Source organism: Schistocerca piceifrons, chromosome 1 (genome assembly GCF_021461385.2).
Source record: "Schistocerca piceifrons isolate TAMUIC-IGC-003096 chromosome 1, iqSchPice1.1, whole genome shotgun sequence".
NCBI lineage: Eukaryota > Metazoa > Arthropoda > Insecta > Orthoptera > Acrididae > Schistocerca > Schistocerca piceifrons.
Window position 1 is genome coordinate 311733074 of NC_060138.1, and position 27320 is coordinate 311760393.

General features: G+C 45.0%; 1 protein-coding gene across 1 annotated transcript in view; it reads right to left on the bottom strand.

The window, feature by feature from the left end:
* LOC124714657 (esterase FE4-like) overlaps positions 1-27320 on the bottom strand; it is a 197372-nt gene that overhangs the window by 11805 nt on the left and 158247 nt on the right. Inside the window, exon 9 of the mRNA XM_047243044.1 lies at positions 4141-4273. Within this exon, the coding sequence (XP_047099000.1) occupies positions 4141-4273 (133 nt within the window). The remainder of the gene's footprint in view (positions 1-4140; positions 4274-27320) is intronic.

The following is a 27320-nucleotide window of genomic DNA, read 5'->3' on the forward strand; positions in this document are numbered from 1 at the left end:
TTGGCCACAATAATGCGTTCACTATGCTGTTTGTAGTAGCTTACCCGCATTCCTATTTTCCTATTCATTATTAAACCTACTCCTGCATTAGCCCTATTTGATTTTGTGTTTATAACCCTGTCGTCACCTGACCAAGAAGTCTTGTTCCTCTTGCCACCGAACGTCACTAATTCCCACTATATCTAACTTTAACTGATACATTTCCCTTTTTAAATTTTCTAAACTACCTGCCCGATTAAGGGATGTGACATTCCACGCTCCGATCCGTAGAACGCCAGTTTTCTTTCTCCTGATAACGACATCCTCTTGAGTAGTCCCCGCCCGGATATCCGAATGGGGGACTATTTTACCTCCTGAATGTTTTTCCCAAGAGGACGCCATCATCATTTAACCATACAGTAATGCTGCATGCCCCCGGGAAAAATTACGGCCGTAGTATCCCCTTGCTTTCAGCCGTTCGCAGTACCAGCACAGCAAGGCTGTTTTGGTTAGTGTTACAAGGCCAGATCAGTCAATCATACAGACTGTTGCCCCTGCAACTACTGAAAAGGCTGCTGCCCCTCTTCAGGAACCACACGTTTGTCCATCTGTAGCGCTGAGACACGCAAGCCTCCCCACCAACGGCAAGGTCCATGGTTCATGGGGGGATCAGTCCCCTAGACTTAGAATTACTTAAACCTGAGTAACCTAAGGACATCACACACATCCATGCCCGAGGCAGGATTCGAACCTACGACCGGAGCAGCAGCGTGGTTCCAGACTGAAGCGCCTAGAACCGCTCGGTCACAACGGCCGGCGCACAGAAAATAGTTACTAGGTTTAAGCACGCAGTCTCGTCGCAGGGAAATTTAAGGCAACACAGATTAAGATACATTTAATTTATTAAAGATTATTTACAAGTACTTATCTTTAGATTGATAATGAGGATGATAAGGCGTGATAAAAAGTTATAATTACCACAAATGCAACTTTGAACACTGGCCTAATTTCCGATTCCACTGAAGAATGACGAACTAAGCCAGTAGTATGTCCAATCTGGCCCTGCTCGCGGTGATAGTACGAGATGTGTTCCACATTGATACGTCATTCATGGAGCGCCATTTGACTCACAGCCAGAGATGCAAGTACATAGTAGTGCGTTGGTCAAACAGTAGGTGGCTGGATATCGCTTGAAGTGTAACCCTTACACTGTACAGCCCGTTTCCCAACTGCTGTCATAGACAGCAAGGAGTGCGATCATGAAAGACAGCGCTGGATGACGGATTGTGGAAGGAGGGTGTAAGTCCAGCCGATATTCACAGACCATTGGTGGCAGTATGTGGAAAGCGTGCACCGTCACAAAAAGTTCTCTTGGAACAGGACGACGCTAGTCCCCAAAAAAGTCGGAAAACCACGGCTGCCATCGTTGAAATGCGGTTCCAGGTACTCTCGATTTGGGCCCTTTAATATTTATTCGTCATTCTCGAACCACTTTCTTGGACCCTGTCACAACCACAGCAGAATATCTGCTCACTGTTCCTGGAATTCTGCGACAGGATACATGTGCAGAGGTTTCTCCACAGCCCCGAACAGATGCTGATCAGAAGAAGACTACGGTGCATGTGTCAGTGCCTGGAATCCCATTTCAGCGACGGCAGCCATGGTTTTCCTACTCATATGGGGACGAGCATTGTCGTGCTGCAAGAGCACTTTTCGGGACAGTGCACGTTCTCCACACACTGTCACCAAACGTCTGTGAATATCCGTAGTGTTTACACGCACCTTTTACATAAACCACGTCATCCAACCTTGTCCTTGATAATCGCTCTCCATGTCGTCCACTGATATGATGTCAGCCATTGGGAAATGGGCTGTACTGTGCAAGGATTATTCTTCTAGTGATGTTCTGCTATCTATAATTAGCCGAAGTACTACATACTAGCAACTGTCGCAGTTAGTCGAATGGCGCCCCATAATTATGGGAAAAAATAAAGCGCAAACCAGTTTGTAAGTCTTGGCACTACCTGTTGAGATACACACTCTGACACTCGGCGGATGCTGTGACACTGTCAGATTATACAGAAACTGACTCACAAGGGAGCTGTACGTCCCCTTAAATCCGCGACTGGTGGATGAATGTTTATTTGCGAACTATTTGCGTGACGTCAGGCGGAAGCACAATACAGACCCTGTTATAGGCGCCCTCTGTGACTTCAAACCATATATATGGCGGATGTAGAGGACTATTTGAAAAACTTATTCCCGAAGCAAAATATAGGCGTTGTGTGTGCCCTCTACGACGTGTGACCACAACCATGTTGTGACACAATGTACGCTGGCCTTGCCGAGTTGAGGCCTCTGCGTGTTTGACTGTGTGCCACATCTACTGCCGAACACAGCAGACAACATATTAACAGTGGGCAGCGCTCACTCATCGTCTGCAGGTTGCCTCGTGAGATACTAAGTGAAGCAAAGTTGAGAATTCAAAAGTGCTGCTCTACCGAGGAAGCGGTATGTATTTTCACTGAGCACGCAATAAAAAAATTTTAAACGGTAAATATCACCAGTTCAGATCTTCTGTGGCTTATCAAATGCATTTGATTGTGTCAGTCATTATATTTTATTCCAGACCATAAGTTTTTATTGGACACATGATTCTGCAAATACCTAGTTTAGTTCCTGCTTAAGAAACAGGAGGTTAAAAGTTACATCAGGTTGTCTGAGTAATACAAATAAGGACACTAAATCATTTTTTATGGGGAGAAATGACAATGGGCGTACCACAGAGTTCGAGCATGGGCCCATTACTGTACTTGCTCTATGTTAAATTAGTCCTTTACTAGATATACATGCATTATTGTGAAGCTGATCAAAGGAGCATCCGCAGGAAAGTTGTACATAATATTTTTGCTCAAGTTATCAACTGGTTTTGCACAAATGAATCATCTTAAAAATTTACAGAAAACAGTTGACTCAGTCTTGTTCTGTCAAAAAGTACTCTACCTCATATGAATGTAGTTTATCAACGAAAAATAATAAATAGGACAGAAAGTTCTGAGACTTCAGGTTCCCTATTAATGAAAACTGAAATTGGAAAAACCGTGTACCAAACCTTCTGAAGCGTTGAGTTTCAGCTACTTCCGTCATAGGAATAATGGTCAACTTTGGGGACATTAAATTAATTGAGTTAAGATATTTTCATTCGTTCACAGATGTACTATGAGATAATATTCTGTGTTGACTCCACACATAGGCAAGAGGTATTCAAAGTAGTTACAAGTACATGTTACTAAACACTTAGGAATATTAACCACAGCACTGCAGTACATATACTGTCTCATTAAATGTCGTGTCAACAATCCAATGCAGTTTCAGAGTAACAGAGATTTTCACCAATACAATAGCAGAAGGACAAATGATGTGCACTTCCTGCTACAGAATATAAAGTTAGAATAGAAAGGCGCGCCAATACTCAACTATAAAATTCCTTGCTAATCTGCCTATTACTCGTAAATGTCTGTTAGATAGTAGCAGAAGCGTTATCAAATGTATATTGAAGTTATTTATGCTCAACAATTCCTTCTGTACTTTGGAGGTATTTTTGAATATAAATAATTAATCAATTACAAACCTGTAAATGGGCATATATACACATGTGCCCATTTATGGGTTTGTAATTGACTAAACAATTTTATGTATGTGAAGCTGTTGAAAGTATCATGGTATAACACAAAACAATTTGTATCGCTACGAGTCATTTCTGCCTCTGTGGATACTCGGTACAAAGCACAAGTCACAAGTTCCCCATAGTTTGTGTATATAATTCCGCATCATAAAATTTATGGTGCATGTGATACGTGTTAACATGGATCTAATGTAGTAACAACACTTACCAAAGGGAACGGCATGTTCGTGACGCCCACTATAATAATGTCATAGAGAATATAGTACATGGGGCCTATGCTAAAGGAGACAAAATTCATATCGCAGCTGCGACCATTTCCACTTATCAGCTGAGATGTATTTGTAGCACTGCCTACACTAGCATTAATGGGCCTGATGTTCTTTCCCGATTTGTTATCCCCATTTTTGCTCGAGTCATTTTTAATTTTTATCAAAAGAATAATTCTGTAACACTAATAAAAGTAATATGTTACCTACCATCATATCCAGGATAAGCTGTGAGAGGACCAACGTAAGAGAATCGGTAATAGTAGACAGGCTGAGTGCCATGTTGTGCCATCCTCTGGACCACGAGATCAATCCCTTCGCCAAAAACCATGTCGCTCGTAAACTGCAAACATCGTAAACAAAGTACATAAGTACACTCAATCTGACACACAGTGCAAGCATTACTTTTAGGGTCCACCGCTTCCTAGTTCTCAGTCAGCAGAAGTCGGTAACATGAGGCCAGTAACGTTTATTTTCCAGTCAACAACAAAATCTGTGATCTAACGGGCAGGTACAATTGTTGAACATATTATACTATAACACAAAACATTTTCTATCGCTGTGTATGTGGTTATTCTGTGTGTGACAACTTCTCCCTCACCTCATGGTAACTTATATTTGGGATGACAGTTCATGCCTCTGCGCGACATACTTTCTCAAGAAAAAGTGGGAATGATGTATGAGAACATAAAGCTACATTAGTATGGAATCGAAATGAAAGCCTGCCTTTCTCTAATATCTCTGATTTAAGTATGCGACATACGTATCGTGTCTTCTTCATGCTTCAGCCGAAGATAAAAGTGTGTACTAGGCTGGTAATTTTGTACTGCAAAGTACAATTAAATAGGTACAGTTGTTATTCCACTGTATGGAATTCACCTCTGTTTGTTATAAACTGAGGTGACAAAAGACACTGGATAGCTCCTAATATCTTGTCGGACTTCCTTTTGCAGCAACTCGACTTGGCATGGACTCGACAAGTTGATAGAAGCCCCCTGCAGAAATATTGAGCCGTGCTGCCACTATAAGCGTCCATAATTGCTAAAGTGTTGCCGGTGCAAGATGTTACGAGCCCAGGAGAGGCACTAGAGGCACTGTCGTTCTGTTAGCAAAGGCAATCACGTCGGTCAGCTGCAGCTACGCCCCGTTGTTGTTGTGGTCTTCAGTCCTGAGACTGGTTTGATGCAGCCCTCCATGCTACTCTATCCTGTGCAAGCCTTTTCATCTCCCAGTACCTACTGCAACCCACATCCTTCTGAATCTGCTTAGTGTATTCATCTCTTGGTCTCCCTCTACAATTTTTACCCTCCACGCTGCCCTCCAATACTAAATTGGTGATCCCTTGATGCCTCAGAACATGCCCTACCAACCGATCCCTTCTTCTGGTCAAGTTGTGCCACAAACTTCTCTTCTCCCCAATCCTATTCAATACTTCCTCATTAGTTATGTGATCTACCCATCTAATCTTCAGCATTCTTCTGTAGCACCACATTTCGAAAGCTTCTATTCTCTTCTAGTCCAAACTATTTATCGTCCATGTTTCACTTCCATACATGGCTACACTCCATACGAATACTTTCAGAAATGACTTCCTGACACTTAAATCAATACTGGATGTTAACAAATTTCTCTTCTTCAGAAACGCTTTCCTTGCCATTGCCAGCCTACATTTTATATCCTCTCTACCTCGACCATCATCAGTTATTTTGCTCCCCAAATAGCAAAACTCCTTTACTACTTTAAGTGCCTCATTTCCTAATTTAATTCCCTCAGCATCACCCGACTTAATTAGACTACATTCCATTATCCTCGTTTTGCTTTTGTTGATGTTCATCTTATATCCTCCTTTCAAGACACTGTCCATTCCATTCAACTGCCCTTCCAAGTCCTTTGCTGTCTCTGACAGAATTACAATGTCATCGGCGAACCTCAAAGTTTTTATTTCTTCTCCATGAATTTTAATACCTACTCCGAATTTTTCTTTTGTTTCCTTTACTGCTTGCTCAATATACAGATTGAACAACATCGGGGAGAGGCTACAACCCTGTCTTAGTCCCTTCCCAACCACTGCTTCCCTTTCATGTCCCTCGACTCTTATAACTGCCATCTGGTTTCTGTACAAATTGTAAATAGCCTATTGCTCCCTGTATTTTACACCTGCCACCTTTAGAATTTGAAAGAGAGTATTCCAGTCAACATTGTCAAAAGCTTTCTCTAAGTCTACAAATGCTAGAAACGTAGGTTTGTCTTTCCTTAATCTTTCTTCTAAGATAAGTCGTAAGGTCAGTATTGCCTCACGTGTTCCAGTGTTTCTACGGAATCCAAACTGATCTTCCCCGAGGTTGGCTTCTACTAGTTTTTCCATTCGTCTGTAAAGAATTCGTGTTAGTATTTTGCAGCTGTGACTTATTAAGCTGATAGTTCGGTAATTTTCACATCTGTCAACACCTGCTTTCTTTGGGATTGGAATTATTATATTCTTCTTGAAGTCTGAGGGTATTTCGCCTGTTTCATACATCTTGCTCACCAGATGGTAGAGTTTTGTCAGGACTGGCTCTCCCACGGCCGTCAGTAGTTCCAATGGAATATTGTCTACTCCGGGGGCCTTGTTTCGACTCAGGTCTTTCAGTGCTCTGTCAAACTCTTCACGCAGTATCATATCTCCCATTTCATCTTCATCTACATCCTCTTCCATTTCCATAATATTGTCCTCAAGTACATCGCCCCTGTATAGACCCTCTATATACTCCTTCCACCTTTCTGCTTTCCCTTCTTTGCTTAGAATTGGGTTTCCATCTGAGCTCTTGATATTCATACAAGTCGTTCTCTTATCTCCAAAGGTCTCTTTAATTTTCCTGTAGGCGGTATCTATCTTACCCCTAGTGAAATATGCTTCTACATCCTTACATTTGTCCTCTAGCCATCCCTGCTTAGCCATTTTGCACTTCCTGTCGATCTCATTTTTGAGACGTTTGTATTCCTTTTTGCCTGTTTCACTTACTGCATTTTTATATTTTCTCCTTTCATCAATTAAATTCAATATTTCTTCTGTTACCCAAGGAATTCTACTAGCCCTCGTCTTTTTACCTACTTGATCCTCTGCTGCCTGCACTACTTCATCCCTCAAAGCTACCTATTCTTCTTCTACTGTATTTATTTCCCCCATTCCTGTCAATTGCTCCCTTATGCTCTCCCTGAATCTCTGTACCACCTCTGGTTCTTTTAGTTTATCCAGGTCCCATCTCCTTAAATTCCCACCTTTTTGCAGTTTCTTCAGTTTTAATCTACAGTTCATAAGCAATAGATTGTGATCAGAGTCCACACCTGCTCCTGGAAATGTCTTACAATTTAAAACCTGGTTCCTCAATTTCTGTCTTACCATTATATAATCTATCTGAGACCTTCCAACATCTCCAGGCTTCTTCCATGTATACAATCGTCTTTTATGATTCTTGAACCAAGTGTTAGCTATGATTAAGTTGTGCTCTGTGCAAAATTCTATCAGGCAGCTTCCTCTTTCATTTCTGAGCCCCAATCCATATTCACCTACTACGTTTCCTTCTCTCCCTTTTCCTACTACCGAATTCCAGTCACCCATGACTATTAAATTTTCGTCTCCCTTCACAATCTGAATAATTTCTTTTATTTCATCATACATTACTTCAATTTCTTCGTCATCTGCAGAGCTAGTTGGCATATAAACTTATACTACTGTAGTAGGCGTGGGCTTCGTATCTATCTTGGCCACAATAATGCGTTCACTATGCTGTTTGTAGTAGCTTACCCGCATTCCTATTTTCCTATTCATTATTAAACCTACTCCTGCATTACCCCTATTTGATTTTGTGTTTATAACCCTGTAGTCACCTGACCAGAAGTCTTGTTCCTCCTGCCACCGAACTTCACTAATTCCCACTGTATCTAACTTCAACCTATCCATTTACCTTTTTAAATTTTCTAACCTACCTGCCCGATAAGGGATGTGACATTCCACGCTCCGATCCGTAGAACGCCAGTTTTCTTTCTCCTGATAACGACATCCTCTTGAGTAGTCCCCGCCCGGAGATCCGAATGGGGGACTATTTTACCTTCGGAATATTTTACCCAAGAGGACGCCATCATCATGTAATCATACAGTAAAGCTGCATGCCCTCGGGAAAAATTACGGCTGTAGTTTCCCCTTGCTTTCAGCCGTTCGCAGTACCAGCACAGCAAGGCCGTTTTGGTTATTGTTACAAGGCCAGATCAGTCAATCATCCAGACTGTCGCCCTTGCAACTACTGAAAAGGCTGCTGCCCCTCTTCAGGAACCACACGTTTGTCTGGCCTCTCAGCAGATACCCCTCCGTTGTGGTTGCACCTACGGTACGGCTATCTGTATCGCTGAGGTACGCAAGCCTCCCCACCAACGGCAAGGTCCATGGTTCATGGGGAGGAGTTACGCCCCACTAACGCCAAATTTCGCTTTTCACCGCACTGCCCTGACGGATACGTCCCTCGTACGTTCCAGACAGATTTCTGCGGTTATTTCACGCAGTGTTGTTTGTCTGTTAGCACTGACAACTCCACGCAAACGCCGCTGCTCTCGCTAATTAAGTTAAGTCTGCCGGCTATATTCTTGGCACATTTATGACACTGTGGATCTCGGAATATTGAATTCCTTAACGACTTCCGAATTGGAATGTCCTGTGCTGGATACAGGAGTAGCACCAAGTTGTGTTTTTAGATCAGTCCCGGTTCTGCATACAGCATCACTGTGGACTTGCTTGAACTCTCCAAGGAGAACGAACGATGCCATATTTCATTCGTAACTGCCGTACGAATCCACCACCTGGCGGAATGGCATGGGGCACCACTGGGTGCAGGACACGATCGCTTCTCGTTCGTTCGCTTACCAGGTAATATACCCAGCATGCGTTAGATTTCAGGTGCATTAAGGTCTGTGGCTGTGCACTGTCTTCTAGATCTCTGTGGCGTAATCTTTCAACAAGATAATGTAAGACCGCATGTTGCCCATGCTATCCTAACCTATCTCGATACGGAGGGTATTCGACTGTTGCCCCGACCAGCACGTTTTCTACATCTCTCACGTATTTAAAACATCTGGTCGTTCTATATAATTGCATAGGCTTCTGTGGCCAGAGTCAGTTGACATAAAAGTTTTCTGAGTATCGTATCGCGCCATAACGTAAAAACTATACGGGAGAAACCAATGTTTCGGCCACAGTTACAGCGGCTGATGAGCTTTAGCAGTGCCGAATCGCTTATATTTTGTCATTGTTGCTCACTGAGCGTGACGTTACGTCATAATTGTAAAATGCCGGTGTTATGATTGGGCCGGCCGGAGTGGCCGTGCGGTTCTAGGCGGTATAGTCTGGAACCGCGCGACCGCTACGGTCGCAGGTTCGAATCCTGCCTCGGGCAGGATGTGTGTGACGTCCTTAGGCTAGTTAGGTTTATGTAGCTATAAGTTCTAGAGGACCGATGACCTCAGAAGTTAAGTCCCATAGTGCTCAGAGCCATTTTTTTGTTATGATTGGTCACTTGACGCGGAAGGAGAGGAAAATTTACTATTATGGATTGCTACCGTGGAAGGAGTGGGGATCTGCTGTAGTCTGTTGCTAACTTGCATTGTTTGCTGTGATCGGTTCTCATCGGCGATTGAGGCTTGGGCCCCTGTTTTCCCTCCCGCTGGACGCAGGTCGCGCGGCGGCAGTAACTCGTCGGTAGTGCTCGCGTCACATGCTGTTTGTGCGGACTGTTGGCCGGGCCGGAAACCAGAATCGGGCAAGCCTCTCTGTTCATGTTCTAATGGGGTTTTATTAGCTCTATGGCTTCTCTGATAATGCGGTTCGTCGATGTCGGCTGCTTGGCCAGTAACCGGGTTTCGTTAAATTTGATTTCCTTGCCGCAGTCTTGCCAGCGTTCGGCCACTGCAGATTTGCTGTGCTGCCTCACACGCATGTAATAAAAATGGTTCAAATGGCTCTAAGCACTATGGGACTTAACTTCTAACGTCATCAGTCCCCTAGAACTCAGAACTACTTAAACCTAACTAACCTAAGGACATCACACACATCCATGCCCGAGGCAGGATTCGAACCTGCGACCGTTGCGGTCTTGCGGTTCCAGACTGTAGCGCCTAGAACCGCACGGCCACCTCGGCCGGCACGCATGTAACGCTCATGTTCTCGTATGCGTGTTGTTGTCGGCCTGCCGATCTCAACGATGTATATTTCACCACACGGACATTCCACCTTGTGCATATCTGCTGTGTGTAAAGTTATGTATCTTTTCCCTCGTGGAGCCTAGCACATCCTGGATCTGGCGACTACAGTAGTAGACAAACTGGACACTAAACTGGAGGAGTGTATCAATCCGGTCAGAGAAGAAATGAAAGACCAGAGAAACCACAGAAATAATAAAACACCCTCACGACATGAATCGACACGATGGATGCAGGCTTATCCCATCCTAGCTCCCAAACCTCAGAGTACAACATGCTGCACAAATAACACGTGACGCGAGGGCTACCGGCGAGTCACTGCCGCCGCGCGGCCTGCGTCCAGCAGGAGGAAAACGAGCCCACGCCTCATTCGCCGATGCGCACCAATCATAGCAAACAGTGCAAGTTACCAATAGACAACAGCAGATCCCCACTCTGTCCACCGTAGCAACCTGTTATAATGAACTTCCCGCTCCTTCCGCTTCAAGTGCCCTATCGTAAAGACGACCTTCTAAAATTATGACGTAATGCCATGCCCAGTTCCCACACCCGGGTTCCCGGGTTCGATTCCCGGCGGGGTCAGGGATTTTCTCTGTCTCGTGATGACTGGGTGTTGTGTGCTGTCCTTAGGTTAGTTAGGTTTAAGTAGTTCTAAGTTCTAGGGGACTGATGACCATAGATGTTAAGTCCCATAGTGCTCAGAGCCATTTGAACCATTTGAACCATGCCCAGTCAGCAGCAATGACAAAATATAAGCGACTCCATACAGGTAAAGAACATCAGTACCCCGAGCAGAAGGCCATTGTAACCCTGGTGATACGCTGGTTTCTCCAGTACAGTTTTTTTCGTTATAACGTAGTACGGTACTCTGAAAATTGTTTGGTCATCTGCTTGTACATTACCGAGCAACCACCACTCGCCAGCAACTCCGGCTGACGAACTCTCCGTTTGCGTTGAAGCAGTATAGAGTCACATATCAGTAACTGTCATTCCCGGTCAGTTCTTCTCGACCCCCTGCTAGGTTGAAACTACTGATCATGCCACAACTGGCAGCTCTCTTTGTTGAACTTTGCACCATTGGTCATCTTTTCGATGGCAATCTGTTTCAAACACGATGGAAATTACTGCTGTCAGTATATGCAGATCTATCTCAACCACTGTCTGAGCGTACACTGCGAAAGTCAATGCAGACAGTAGACATCTAAAGTCGGACATCTCGTAAAGGCGATAAGTCACAGCAGCACATAGATCTGCGTGTCTTCAGTGGTCCAAACAACACATGAGTTAGATAATAGCTGACTGGAAACGTGTACCTTGGTGCGACACGCAATTTCGTCTTTTAGCGGATGATGCAAGGCGTCGAGTGCACCGGGGGCACAGTGAGGCGTATAACCTGCAAAATATGGGGAGTGTACATCTACATCTACATCCATATTCCGCGGAGGGCACTTTGAGTACCCCTATCGGTTCTCCCTTCTATTCCAGTCTCGTACTGTTCGTGGAAAGAAAGATTGTCGGTATGCCTCTGTGTGGGCTCTAATCTCTCTGATTTTATCCTCATGGTCTCTTCGCGAGATACACATAGGAGGAAGCAATATACTGCTTGACTCCTCGGTGAAGGTATGTTCTCGAAACTTCAACAAAAGCCCGTACCGAGCTACTGAGCGTCTCTCCTGCAGAGTCTTCCACTGGAGTTTATCTATCATCTCCGTAACGCTTTCGCGATTACTAAATGATCCTGTAACGAAGCGCGCTGCTCTCCGTTGGATCTTCTCTATCTCTCCCATCAACCCTATCTGGTACGGATCCCACACTACTGAGCAGTATTCAAGTAGTGGGCGAATAAGTGTACTGTAACCTATTTCCTTTGTTTTCGGATTGTATTTCCTTAGGACTCTTCCAATGAATCTCAGTCTGGCATCTGCTTTACCGACGATCAACTTTATATGATCATTCCATTTTAAATCATTCCTAATGCGTACTCCCAGATAATTTATGGAATTAACTGCTTCCAGTTGCTGACCTGCTATTTTGTAGCTAAATGTATTTCTATGTATTTCTATGTATTCGCAGCACATTACACTTGTCTACATTGAGATTCAATTGCCATTCCCTGCACCATGCGTCAATTCGTTGCAGATCCTCCTGCATTTCAGTACAATTTTCCATTGTTAAAACCTCTCGATATACTACAGCATCATCCGCAAAAAGCCTCAGTGAACTTCCGATGTTATCCACAAGGTCATTTATGTATATTGTGAATATACATGTAGTTCAGGCCATAGGTGGGACTGCGATGCTTTTCCTGCCCACTCGTTCACGTTAACGTGAACATGAACTAGGATGTTCATTTCAACATTATCTGTGAGCAATGTGTTCCATTTTCTTCAACATCTTCTTGATGAGTATGCTGTGTACACTACCTTCTTCCAAGATGAAAACAACCGTGGACACAGGCGTCAACGTTCGTTCTTTGACGAAAGCGGAGGCAACCTGCCGAACACATAACATGTCGAACCTCCATTAGGTGACCAAATCACCAAATCCTTATCTCAAAACCTAACAGTTACGATCCTCGTAATTTGATACCTCTATGGAATCTAACCATTAATGAGAGGCATATCTGAAGAACTCTGTGGTCTCTCGCTTAAATGAGGCCATTATCAAGATTACAGGTGGTGCCACACGGTGCTTTTCAAGTCAGACTGGGTATCTGTGCAGTTTCTTTCCGATATTACTTCATTATAAACAACGAGATCATCTGTAGAAGTTCTGACGCAGCGACACGGGGCGGAGACGTACGAGGGGCGCGCTACTGTTTTCGTTAATTTGAACCGTCAAAATGCGAGGTGATTTAGAGATACATCCGTTTCTGTAGTTAGTTTCTCAATATAACTTTTCCTTTTCGCGTGGCTTGCATTACCATACTACTGGCGCTTTCGTGGCTGGTTTTTGCGTTCTGCTGAATTTGTTTTTATGTATGCATATGGCAGATCTCTTTTAGCTCAGTGGTTAGCCGGCACAGTAACTCAGCGTGTTCGGTGCGAAGGCTGGATCCCTCTGTAGCTAAAAAAAAAAAAAAAAGTGACTGAATTATTCAATGATGAGCTTGAGGAACCGTCTGTGACGTCCGCTCAGACCAAATATCGAGAACAATACCGAACAAAATTGGAAAAAAAAACAGTGCTGAAGCGCGGTAATCGAAAGTTCCTGGTACGATTCCCCTAAGGAGTAAATTTAAAAGAAAAAGAAATTGATAAGTTGTCAGCATGTCTGACTGTCATGCAGGCCGAATAGGAGATTTTCTCCCCTCGGAGACTGGATGTTGTGTTGTTCTCATCATCATTTCATCGTCATCAACTGGCAAGTTGCCCAATAATCGACTGGCAAGTCGCCCAATATGGCGGCAACTGAAAAGAATTGCAACTCGGCGACTGAACTTCCCCTGGCGGGGCTAGCCGATCATTAATGCCTTACGATCGTTTAATTTTTTTCAGAACTCTTTAAACTTTGCCTTGCATGTGCTTACTTTCAATGGGATATAAATTTCAAGAGCAAACAGATGGCGTGGGTATGACGAACACTCTCAGTGCAGTTCATTACACTTTTGCTAAAAGGCCTCATGGAGAAAAATTACTCTCCGAATTTCTAAATTTTCTGAATGATATAAATTCTGCTATAAGGTTTACTATGGAAAAAGAACAAGGAAGTCACATTTAATTTTTGGGTGTACAGATACTAGAAGGTCTCACGGAACTTCAAGCCATAAAGTTTACTGAGAGCTCATTCAAATGGTTGGGTACCTTCACAAAAATCCCAATCACCATCCCTAGCTGAAAAGAGGAGTAATCAAAACATTGGTGGACCAAAGTACTTGGGAGGACAAGATCGATCGTTTAAGAACAGCCTTCAGAATAAACGGTTACTCCGACAAAGAAATAAGTGGGGCTATACACCCTAAACGATTTAGAACTTCTATTTAAAAAGAAACAGCTAAAGAGAATGTTTTGCTCCCACTGGTAAAAACGGGCACAGCACAGGTCGCATTGACAGGATACCTAAAAACACATTATTAACACAGTATGCAAACCAGCAATAAAGCTGCGACAATATTTGAACACTGTTAAGGATCTACACACGCCACTTGCCACAGCAGGAGTTTATAAAATCCGCTGCACTTTCGGGACAAGTGTACTTAGGAACTACAAAAAGATGCGTTAAAACCTGCCTTAAGGAATGCAAGAGCAGTACTGTTCTCTGTGCAACACGGACAAACCGGCAGTAGGAGATCATGCACTGGGACCGGGGAATCACCAAATTCGTTTCTCTGATACTAGTCTTTTATCAATATCTGATCATTACTATGCTAAGATTGTACAAACTGGCCATTCAAAAGCACAAAATTAACTTCAACAGAAAACAAGATGGATTGAAATTAGACAAGTTGTGGGTCTTGGTACCAAATAAAAAATTCAGTGCCAACTCTTCCTCACAGCAAGCTTCATAACTTGCATCGAACACCGTGATCTTTGACAATAACCTCGTCACGTCACGAACCGACCGTTGCGTGGATACATATAAACAATTCGGCTTGCTTATCTTGTTTGAGGTTGTAACTGCTTTTTGAGTTGTTATAGCCTCTGATGATGGCGCCAGGACTGGAAGACGAAATGTTAGGTCCAGTTTCTCATAGAAATGGCGTGGAGCGGACGTATAGCGGGGACGTGGCGTTGTTTCAAGCCGCCTCCATGTTAACAAATGAAGCAGTTCACACGGAGGTTCGTGGCGGGGAAGCATCGCTTCGTGGTCCGAGCAACGTAGCGACAGGAGACGAAGACGTACGAGGAGCGCCTTACTGTTTTCATTAATCTGAAGCGTCAAAATGCGAGATGATGTAGAGCTACATCCGTCTCTGTAGTTAGTTTCTCAATGAAACTTTTCCTTTCTGCGTGAAAAATTAAAAACCGCTGTTTTGGGATTCTCGCGTGTTCCTTGCTAAACACTCTTTCTTATTTTACGAAACTATTCAGGAAAAAAAAAGAAAAAGAAATCTGCATCATACAGTCTGACAGCACAGCTTGATAGTGAACTGGTCTTCTTTTGTTAGTTCCCATAGTTATTGTAATACTTCACAACAAGTAAACTACCAGGAAAATTTTGAAAACTTCACGGTGAACAATGTGGTCGCTGGCCAGTTTACGTTTAGGTGCTCTTAGGTCATAGATTGCTGTGTAGAAAATAAAGCTAACATATCGATATTGTTTTTAATGGTGGAAGGAGAGCGATACCTCTTTCCAGTCCCGAGCAAATAAAGAGGAATTTGTTGACATTTGACCGTGACGAAGTATGACACGCCCCAATCGATGTTATGCCCGAACACTATCCATATTTTTGGCTCGTGATTCCCTTTCGTTTGTGGTTTATGAAGTCAGTTAAAAGAATATTTTCAGTTGACATTGCAAATCTCACGCAGAGAATGTGGTGGTGATGGTGGTTAGTGTTTAACGTCCCGTCGACAACGAGGTCATTAGAGACGGAACGCAAGCTCGGGTTACGGAAGGATTGGGAAGGAAATCGGCCGTGCCCTTTCAAAGGAACCATCCCGGCATTTGCCTGAAACGATTTAGGGAAATCACGGAAAACCTAAATCAGGATGGCTGGAGACGGGATTGAACCGTCGTCCTCCCGAATACCACGCAGAGAAGTACGCCATGTACCACGCCCTAATGACCAAAAAACAAAAATCACCAGAACAGTATCAGTTGGCCTATTGCCTGTCGCGTCTTCAATAATCAAATATCACAACGCGGTTACCTGATGTTCGACGGAAGTTGCTTCTACATTTGTCGATGTAGAAGAGAACATGCTTTATGATCCCTACTAATAATCAGCAATCTAGTAATAAACTTCGTTCAATACTGCATGTTATCCAACTTTTATTAATAAGCGCTGAAGTGGTACTGATTCGAATGCTTTCCGGAATTTAAGAAGTACTGCATTCTCTTGACTTCCTTGATCCACGGCTTTCGGGATGTCGTGTGTGATATGCACGAGTTGGGTTTAGCATGACTGATGTTTCCGGAATTCCTGCTGGTTGGGATGGAGAAATCATTCTGTTCAAGATATATCATCACATTTGACCCGAAAATACGTTCTAGGATTCTGAAATAGATGGATGTAGGCGATATCTGACGCTAGTTTCATGGCTCACTTGTGCTACCGTGCTTGTAAACGTGTGGTATCTACGGTGCGCTTCCTTGCAGCCAATAGTAGTGCAACGATTACATTGGAACTGGCCCACTACTCACAAATATTAATTTGCAAAAGAAAAAAAAAAGAAAAATGAATAAGAAATTCAGCTTTTCTACTTCTGCTTTGCTGCACTCAATTTTGGTTCCTCTCACATCCATGAGTTTCTGGACACTAACTTTGGCACCAGTGAGAGCTTTTATATGACAAAGGGCTTGCTCCAGCCGTAACACCAACTCCCGTCATATCACTGAACTTAAGCACTATCAGGCATGCCTAGCACTACGATGTGTGACCGTCCGTTTCTGTGGAGCTCTGTTGGCAAGAGGAGTGCACTCAGCCCTTCTGAGGCCAATAACGTATTTTATTGTTTTCAGGAAATCGTCTGAAATGATTAATTATGTAATTTTATGTTCAGAACATGCTTTTCCCTCTTTTATGTCAGTATAAAAAACTGAAATGAAATTCAAATAATCTGAAATCCTGCTAAAACGCTCCATTTGAGTCATGTGATGCCTGTGACGCCGCTGGCTAGTTCACTGGACCTACTGTCGTCAAGCTTATTCACAGTGATACCTTGTTTCGGAATTTAAGTTTCGGAAAACAGGCTACAAACGGTGTGTAGTACCACTTTGGACTTATCCATCTATAAAAGCTCCAAAAAATTGTTTTTGAGTGTTCCAAGGAATGTTGAGATGTGTCAAACGTGGTTGCATTGTACTGGCAAAATATCACCATGTTGATGCACAAGTTCCCTAACTTAAGAATGTCTTGCACTTTTAAGTAAACATTAATTTACCTCCGAGGTATGCTTTCCCACTGGTGAACGGAACGACAAAATTAAACTTGCAGTGACAATTGGGAAAATTGACTCTCATTATATCCAATCTTGCGTGGAAGCTTCGGCAGACCCGTTGGGCAGTATGGTTGTGGCAGGTGAGCTGCGCGGACATAGATCACGCGGTTGCTAGAACCTATCAGACGTAATATTGACGTAACGATGGTATCCCACATCACACGCCCAAGACCTTTTGAAGCACAGATGTTTCTGCGAAATGTCGCAAACGACTGGGATACATTTGTTAATAGTAAGTGGCACGGTCTATATGAAAATAACAAACACAGAATGCTGTGAAGGAGTCTTAGCATCAACAGGAGGACGATATACATTCAATCATTGTTACAAAAAAATGGCTCTGGGCACTATGGGACTTAACATCTATGGTCATCAGTCCCCTAGAACTTAGAACTACTTAAACTTAACTAACCTAAGGACATCACGCAACACCCAGTCATCACGAGGCAGAGAAAATCCCTGACCTCGCCGGGAATCGAACCCGGGAACCCGGGCGCGGGAAGCGAGAACGCTACCGCACGACCACGAGCTGCTGACGAATCATTGTTACACAAATGTGGCGGAAGTAACAGCAGAAATGGCGAGATTCGGGATCAAGACATAAGGATCTTTGACCTTCCCTTCAAAGTGACTCCAGAGTAAATCAGTTCAGTTCTTAACATGTGTGGCACAGTACTGAGTAACAGAGCGGAAAAATGGACAAGTTTCCAGATCTTCCCTTCCTAAACCATGTTACACAAGTTAAGACTGACCACCAGCGACATGTCTTCTCATATATTAACGTCTCTGGATGTAGAGCGATAGTAGTATATGAAGGTTAGAACGGAATGTGTTCAGGATGTGACAAGGAACGACATGTATGATCTGAATGTGTCCATAAGAGTGTGTCTCAATTTCCAGTGGGAGAAGCAGTTGCCCCAGCGCAAATATCGACATTACCAGTGACTTACATTAGAGCAGTCACGGGGACAATACAAGGCGGAGGATCTACGAGAGATAGCTACTAGGAAATGTGTCACACCAAAGGCGACAGAATCATCCATTGAATCAATGGAACAACGGGCAACCAGCGGTGGAGTAGAACAACTCAGAGAGCTATCTGTTGAACAAGTCGGGCGACAGGAGGTGGGAGACCTGAGGCTGCCGAACACGATCACCCACTCAGATGATGACGCGGGCAGACTGCAGCCATCACTAGCAAAATACAAGAAATAGCAAACCAAATGGCGAGAAAATTCGTGAAAGAATGCAGGGGATCACCGACACCTTGGAAGAACATTGGACGGCTACCAAGACGGAATTTCCCCCAGGGGACTCACAGTTCTTTCGTGGGCTCGTGCCTGGTGCACACGAGGCTCGAGCTATTGCAGCCAATGCCTCCTTCCCTGGTTGCATTTCCTTCATTGTGCCCCTCCCTCCCTATCCGCTCTCCTTCTCCAGTGTCCCCTCCTTTCGCACTCTTGGTGTTCTGATTTATGTTGACCTGACTATCCACCTTGTTTCCTGTATTGCTTGTAATTTTGTTCCTCCTGCCTGTTTTCTTTCATTCTTTTTGGCACTTACATCTCCACTTCAAGTTTGACTCCACTTCTAAATTTTCTATTTTTAGTGTGAGGCATCAGGGGAAGAACTCCCTCCCTAGCGTCTACAGTGTGTATTCCTCCTCAACCTTTCTTCCCCCCTACCTTCCTCGCCATAGCTCCCTGGTAAGTCACAAGCACGTGTAGCCAATCTGTGTGGTGGGGCTGTTATGTACCATTCTGACTGAGCCCCCTGACAACACATGGATCATACTACTGCTATTTGAGCTGTTCCCCCCCCCCCCCCCCCCCCCCCCCCATGTACGTCCAGGAGTGATTGCTTGCCTTCTTCTTGGAGCAGCGGAACTCCTGGCAACAGCCACCATGCCAAGTGGTCCTTGCTGTGGCTGGATGGCGCCCATGGGGAGAGCCATTGGTGGTATCAGGGCGGATGCTTGGCGCATTAAGCATATCAAGCTGCAAAAATCTGGCCATTCTCAAACGGCCATCGCTTCAAATGGTGAAGGATCTTTGAATGCTGCTTCATAAGACCCAGCAGCCTTCCCTTCCCTGGCTACACCTTGGGAGGAGGGCCAGGCTCGCCTTCTTGCGATGAAACACTTTCCCCACTACCTCGTCTGTACTATAATGGACGGGGACACATTCACCGCCACAAAGCCTTAGTTTTATGTTGAGAATATCGAGGACAAGTTTGGTTAAGTGAGTCTCTCAGTAAGATGCTCCTGGGCTTCCTGTTGATCAAAGCTTCATCTGTCACCTAATCTGCAGCTCTTCATGCCTGTATCGTCTTGGCAATGTCCCAGTGTCTATTACCTCTCACCAATCTCTGAATATGGTCCACACAGTGATTTTTCATACGGACTTCATTCTGCAAACTGATGAGGAACTCCAGGCTAATCTGGAGTAACGTGGTGTTTTTTTTTTTTTTTTTTTTTTTTTTTTTTTTTTTTTTTTTTTTTTTTTACCAGCGCCTTCATTCTGGCTTTCGAGGGGGATGATACCCTCCTAGAGAGGAAGGTCAAGGCAATTTTCAAAGATGTGACATGAAACTGTACATCTCACCACTGCTTTCAGTGCTTACATTTCGGGCATGTCTTCCCACTGTACAGCAGACCGACCCTCTGTGTGGTGACTGTCGACACCCACTCCGTGGGGGAAGCCCCTGTATTCTGCCACCTGTGTGTGTCAATTGTCATGACAGCCACTCCTCTCGCTTGCCAGATTGCCCAGCACTTACAAAAGAGAAAAGATGCTTCAAGAGTCTTTCACTGAGGCTCGCCAAACATATGAGTGACTCCATCTGGTGTCAACTTCTTAAACTTTTGCCTCTGTTACATCCTTTCCCCCTCCTACCTGCTCCTTACCTCAGCCTTATCCCCCTCTCCACTCCCCCACCCCTGCAATTCTCACAACCTGCCCTTCAGGGGCTGTGCCCCCTCCCCAGCTGAAGGGGTACCCCCCTTCTTTTGCACCTGCCGGTGATGGGACTCCGCCCTGGAACCCCTCTTCCCAGTGTCTCTCAGGCCAGAAGCCTCCTATCACAACTCGGCCACGAAATGCGCCACCTGTGTGACCCAAGATCGTTTGCTCTCTTTTGGTTCCAGATTTTGTAGAAGCCTGTACTCCCTTTGTGCCCTGCCCTCCCCCACCTCGAAAAGAGAAGAAACTTAAGTCCCAAGACAAGGTCCCCCAGTGCCCCCAGAGGTGCCATCTCCCCTCTCACAACCTGAGTCTGACATCTTCATTATGGATGTCGCCCCATACTTGTCGATGACGACCACTGACCAAGTGACACGACCTCCTCTCAGCTTACTTATGCCTAACCTGGTCTTTCACCAAACGATAATCCAGTGGAATTCCAATGGATACTACTGTCACCTACTGGAAAGACGACATCTTGTTTCCTCCTATTCTGCGTTCTGTCTTACTGTTCAAGAAACGCATTCTGTGATGACTGATCTCCAACGTTTTGTAGTTATTAGGCATTCTGTCGGAACCGTGCCAGCTCCAGGATAGCATTTGGGGTGGTCTGCACTTTGGTTCGCTCTGATGTCATTAGTGACTGGATCCCCCTTCGTACCAACCCAGAAGCAATAGTGGTTAGAGTGCAAAGGATTCCAGCAATTACCATTTGCAATGTCTGTTTCCCTCCAGATAGGCCACTCCCTTATGCTGAACTGTCCGCCTAAGTGCAGCAACTCCTACCCCTGTTTCTCCCCCTTGGGGTCTTCCATTTATACCACCCCCTTTGGTAAGTTTCACTTCAAAGGGTAGGGGTCTTCTAATTGACCAACTTGTTACAGACTTTGATCTGCGTCTCCCCTATCCACTTCAGTGCTGCTCATGGCACCAATACTGATACTAATCTCACTGTCTCCTCCCCTGCTCTCCATGGCGTCCCTTCATGATCCTTGTGAGACTGACTACTTTCAGGCAGACAGGCCCCCACATTGGGCATTCCACAGGGCCAATTGGCCTTTATATACGTCAGCTGTGCACTTCGACACCTCTCTCTCGAATTGCATTGATGCAGTCATGCAGGTCGTCTCTGCCAATATTCTTCATGCTGTTGGCACTGCTGTCTTCCTATTCACAGGTCCCCCTCGTCGTCAACCGGTAACGTGGCGGACCAAGGATGTAGCAGTCACTGTCCAGGACCGCCAATGACCGCTGCAGCGATTTAAACGTCACCCCTCACAGACTAGTCTCCTAGCTTTCATGTGTCTATGTGCTAAGGCTCGTAACCTTACCAAGCAGAGTAAAAAGGAATGCTGGGAGCGCAATTTTTTCTCTCTGGGGACATATGCTCTTCCTGGCAGATTTGGTTCAAGCTCCATAGTCTTTTGGGCCGCCAGCGACAGTCAGCTGTCCAGGGTCTTATCCTCAAAGGTGCTCTGTGCACTGATCCATTGGTCCTTGCAGAAGACCTTATAACACACTTTGCAATAGCATCGGTGTCGTTTTCCTATCCTGCAATCTTTCTCTGGCAGAAACGCCAAGTTGAATAGAGCTCTCTCTGTTTCAACTCCCACCACGCTGAACCCTGTAATGAACCTTCACTGAATAGGAATTCCTGTAGGCTCCTACCTCTTCACATGACATGGCCCCAGGCCCGGATTCCATCCACAACCACATCATCCAACACTTGGACATTACTCAGAGGTAAGACATACTCAGGGTCTTCAACTGCATTTGGCTCTCGTGTGCTTTCCCATCACAATGCCGAGACGGTATAGTTATCTGCCTCCTTAAGCCTGGGAAGAACTCAATGTCTCTCGACAGGTACCGCCCAATTAGCCTAACGACCGTACTTTGTAAACTGCTTGAGAGGATGGTTAGCTACCGATTATGTAGGGTAGCTGAATCTCAGGGCCTTTTGTGCCAATATAAATGTGGCTTCTGGGAAGGATGATCTCCTACTGACCATTTACTCAGTTTATAAACAACAATCCGACACGATTTTACTATTTCCGACACCTTGTCATGGTCTTCACAGTCTTATTTGACCTATATAAAGCATACGAAATGGCTTGGCACTATCACATTTTAGTTAACCTCCCTGACTGGCGCTTTTGTGGCCCACTTCCGATTTTTATCCGTGTGTTTTTATCCCACCAGTTCTTCTGGATTCGAGTTGGCACTTCATTCAGTTCCCCTCGGATTCAGGAGAACGGTATCCCACAGGGTTCTGTGTTAAGTGTTACACTCTTCCTCATAGCCATCAGTGGACTTGTAACCTCTGTTGGGCCGGTGGTTACCCCGGCGTTGTATGCCGACGATTTTTGCATCTCGTGCAGCTCCCACTCAGTGGCATCTGCTGAGCACCGGCTCCAAGGCGTCTCCAAAGGGCCTCTGTGTGGGCAGTCTACCACAGCATCTGGTTTTCTCCGTTCAAAATGCAGGTTCTGCATTTTTGTAATCGACCCACAGCACACCCTGATCCAGACCTTTATTTAGACGACCAGCTCCTTGAAGTTGTAGACAGTCCCGTTTCTTGGGCCTTATTTTTGATAGAAAGCTGATGTGGCTGCCCCATATTCATCACCTGAAGACTACATGCATGTGGAACCTTAATGTTGCCCGCCTCCTGGCCCACACATCTTAGGGGTGCAGACTGTGCTACTCTTCTCCATCTTAACCACACTCCGGTCTTGCCTTATAGTAGTAAGATTTATGGCTCAGTGGCTCCATCCACTCTGAAAATGCTTGACCCTGTTCACCATTGTGGGGTGCACATCTGGCTATTGGTGCCTTTCGCACTAGTCCCATTGAAAGTCTCCTCGCAAAAGTGACGATTCACCCTCAACAAATACGATGGAGCTAGTTCCTGTTTTCTTATGCCATTGCCATTCGCCGATTCCCTGAACATTCTGTGAACCCTGTCCTCTTTGCAAACGATGGATGTCTCCCTCCTGATGACCGCCCATGGATGTGACTGCTGGTTGGAATGTGTCTCACGTCCCTCTGTTGGGTTCTCCATCTCCAATCACTGGAATGTGACCCATGTATTTCCTCCTGCACCCTCCCTTGGACAGTGCCTAGACCACAGGTTGGAACCGACCTGTTCCAGGGTCCTAAGGTCTCTTTCACCCCTATGGTTTTCTGGTGTCTTGTATGTTCCATCCTTGCAGAGTTCCAGGGTGTCACCATCTTCTACAGTGATGGTTCTAAGATGATAGATAAGGCAGGATTCACTTTCACGTCTCCTACTGGCTTATAACACCATTTATTGCTGGGATCATATAGTGTGTTCACAACAGAGCTACTAGCCATCAACAGGGCCCTCCGTTTTGTTTCTCAGGCCCCCCTCCACAGTGTTTTAATATGTACCAACTCAATGAGCAGCAATCAAGGAGTCAACTGCGATTCGCAGATTGTTGAACTGGTCCTCAGTTTCCTCCACAAAAGTGGTTTTTATTTTCAGATATAAGGTTTTGCTTTAGTCCTGGATGAGGTAGTTGTGGTTGGGGCGTCTCTTCACGTTTTCTCAGTCTGGGAGCCATGACCATTCCCTTGCAAAGACCGCTCTTTTATCCCTCTGCTTTCCCAGTTTTCAGTTTTGGACTACCTTTTATACGTTCTGTGTGTGTTTTAAAGTCATCGTTTTTATAGATTGACTCATCTGACTGGATCCGTCCACTTTTAGCAGACCGACTCTCTTCCATGTGTACCTCTGGAATTGCAGGACTGATGACCTCACCGTTTGGTCCCATAACCCCCTCAATTAATTAATCAGCCAAGACGGAATTCACAGGCTACCTCATGTGGCCGCCATGCCTGAGCTGGGCGATGAAGGGAATCCTCCCACTCATCAGAGAGAAGTGGACAGGACAAAAGAAACGACACTGAACAGGCTAGCTGCGCAGCGGCGCCACAGCAGTTGGGCAGATGAAGTGGAATATAGATCCGACAGGTGAAGCCATAAATGAGCAAACGACGACAGGCGTCGGGACAGAGGAAGTGCATTAATTCAGCGGTCACATGGATGGGGCAATGACCCCCCCGTGCGAGAAAAACTAAACAGAGTCCTCACGCAAGGACAGGGACACTCAGCCTCCCCTCAAAGAATAATTCCAACACAAGCATAAAAAATAGAGTAGATCAACGTCAACAGTATCAGCAACAGCTTGAAGCTCCAGACTTTACGTGACATACTGTACACCACTGAGTTAGATATGGTCCTACTGCAAGAGGTGAGGAACATAGACCTCCACAAGATTACCACTCACCAGGAAGCGAGATACTCCTGTGAGACAATCGAATCTACAGCTGCATTGTGAACTTCTATTTCTAGGTTCTCCGTAACTTATTCCGACCAGACGCACCGGTCGTCGACAACCAGCAGGAAATACAATAGGTGAAGGCCACGATTACGGCGTTAGCACGGAAAAGATCAGAAGGGAGCCAGATTAGGACGCGACTTCGAGTCGGTTTCCAAAGCGAACAGCCTTCCATACACCAGGTGATTAAGGAACGAATGGGTAGCCGCAGGAAGCTCATCACTGAACTACGAACGGCGGGCGGACGAATGCCGCTGCAACAACAAGGGACTGATACAGCTGAAGTAATACACGCTGAAGAGCCAAAGAAACTGGTAACCTGCCTAATATCGTGTAGGGCCCCCGCGAGCACGCAGAAGTGCCGCAACACGATGTGTCATGGACTCGACTAATGTCTGAAGTAGTACTGTAGGGAACTGACACCATAAATCCTGTAGGGCTGTCCATAAATCCGTAAGAGTACGAGGGCTCGCAGATCTCTTTGAATAGCACGTTCCAAGGCATAACAGATATGCTCAATAATGTTCATGTAAAGGGAGTTTGGTGGCTATCGGAAGTGCTTAAACTCAGAAGAGTGTTCCTGCAGCGACTCCGTAGAAATTCTGAACGTGTGGGGTGCCGCATTGTCCTGCTGGAATTGTCCACGTCCGTCGGAATGCACAACGGGCATGAATAGATGCAGGTGATTAGACAGAATGCTTACGTAGGTGACACCTGTCAAAGTCGCATCTAGGCGTATTAGGGGTCATATATCACTCCAACTGCACACGCCCCACTCCATTATAGAGCCTCCATCAGATTGAACAGTCCCCTGCTGACAAGCAGGATCCATGGATTTATGAGGTTCTCCCCAGACCAGTACACGTCCCTTCGCTCGATACAATTTCAAACTAGATTCGTCTGATCAGGCAACATGTTTCCAGTCATCAACAGTCCATTGTCGGTGTTGACGGGCCCAGGCAAGGCGTAAAGCTTTGTGTCGTGCATTCATCAAGAGTACACGAGTGGGCCTTCGGCTCCGAAAGCCCATATCGATGATATTTCGTTGAATAGTTCGCGCGCTGGCACTTGCTGATGGCCCAGCATTGAAATCTGCAGCAATTTGAGGAAGGGTTGCGCTTTTGTCAGCAGTATAGTAAAACGGCGGGAGCTAAGCTGAATGTGATGAAGTCCGGTGCCCTGATTATTGGCCGAAGATTAGGGGCTCCCATTTAAGGACAGTTAAATGAGATCACGGTCATGAAGAGCCTGGGAGGAAAATCACTAGAGACATTCGATGCATAGTTGCAGTCAATTACAAAGATTTACTTAATAAAGTACCCGCCTGTACATGTCAAAATAACTTCCGATCCCTGGACGAACTACAATTAGTGCCCTTAGTCAACGTTTCTCTCATATCTAAAGTAAACCGTGTGGCACCAGTGCTCCCAACAACAACCTCTCTCCCCCCCCCCCCCCCCCCCCCCTCCTCGAACGATAGCAAACAGATCACTAGGAGCCTTCGGTCACTTTGGCAGCCGCGGCCACATGTTCAACTAGTGTACAAATATCTGATCATGGCGCACGCCAAGAACAATATAGAAGGGATCGATTGGAAGTTAATATGGAGAACTTTCCATCACCTATATTTGCCAACGAGTACGAGGGCCTTGTGGTGTTATGTGGCCAATAGAAACTTCCCATCGAGTTCGCCATTGTAAGTGATACATTTGACAGAGTCGCCTCTCTGTGGAACTTGTCACGCGCAAGATACTGATGAACACCGATTTCCATGGGGAACGGCGCATGAAATATGGATAGCTGTTTGAAACTTCTTGGCATTTCTCTAACGTGGTCACCGCACACCATCACCCCTAATATCTGTTATTCCCGGAGGTTGACCTTTACCCTAATGCGAGGAGAAACGCCGTCAATTGGTTGAAAGGAAGGCAGTATATTACATTCTCTCCAATACTGAACGGAGTGTTTGGGACATTTGGACATACCTGAAAACAAAGCACTATCGACTTCAACGAATCCCACATTACAGGACGATACACGCAAACTTTTTCATAAAATCAGTTATGAATTCCTCAGCAAAGTGGAAAGCTGAAGTTACAGCTGACGACCGAGGAAAGAACAGGAAGGAAAACAGCAGGGTAAAAAAACAGGAACACACCGGAGTGAACACAAGGCACCCTGAGATGACTAACGTTAACAGTTTCGCCGACCGTCAGGGGAAATCAGACGCCAAAAAAAGAAACCACAGGAATTTACAAATGCCGTTGGAGTCGGTGAGTCAGACGGTTTCGTCTACGAAGACGACCTAAGCGGTGATGCCACCCTGGACATTTCTTTTAGATCAGTTACGTTATACGGGTACTTCAACAGAAAAATTACTAAAGCGTAGAAGTTAGTCAAAGAAGGCAAAAAATTTGCGTATGGATGGGCTATAATGGGAGAAGAAAGGCTGCAATAAGAATAGCTTATATAAATAAAATAAAAGAAGTTGGCAGAGCGGTGAACTGTAATGGTTAATAAGCAGTTGTACATTGATTCCTTGTTCAGATCTGTCCCGAGGCAATATTTTACCTTACTTGTATACGTCTCAACGTCTTGTATAAAAACCAAATCACATTTACAAAATTCAACAACACCGCATAGAAACTAGTATTGTTGAGTTCACGCTGTGGGTTACGTGCGCTTACATATGCAGTCACCGTTTACAAGCATCACCTTCAAGAATTTTTAGTTAATGTA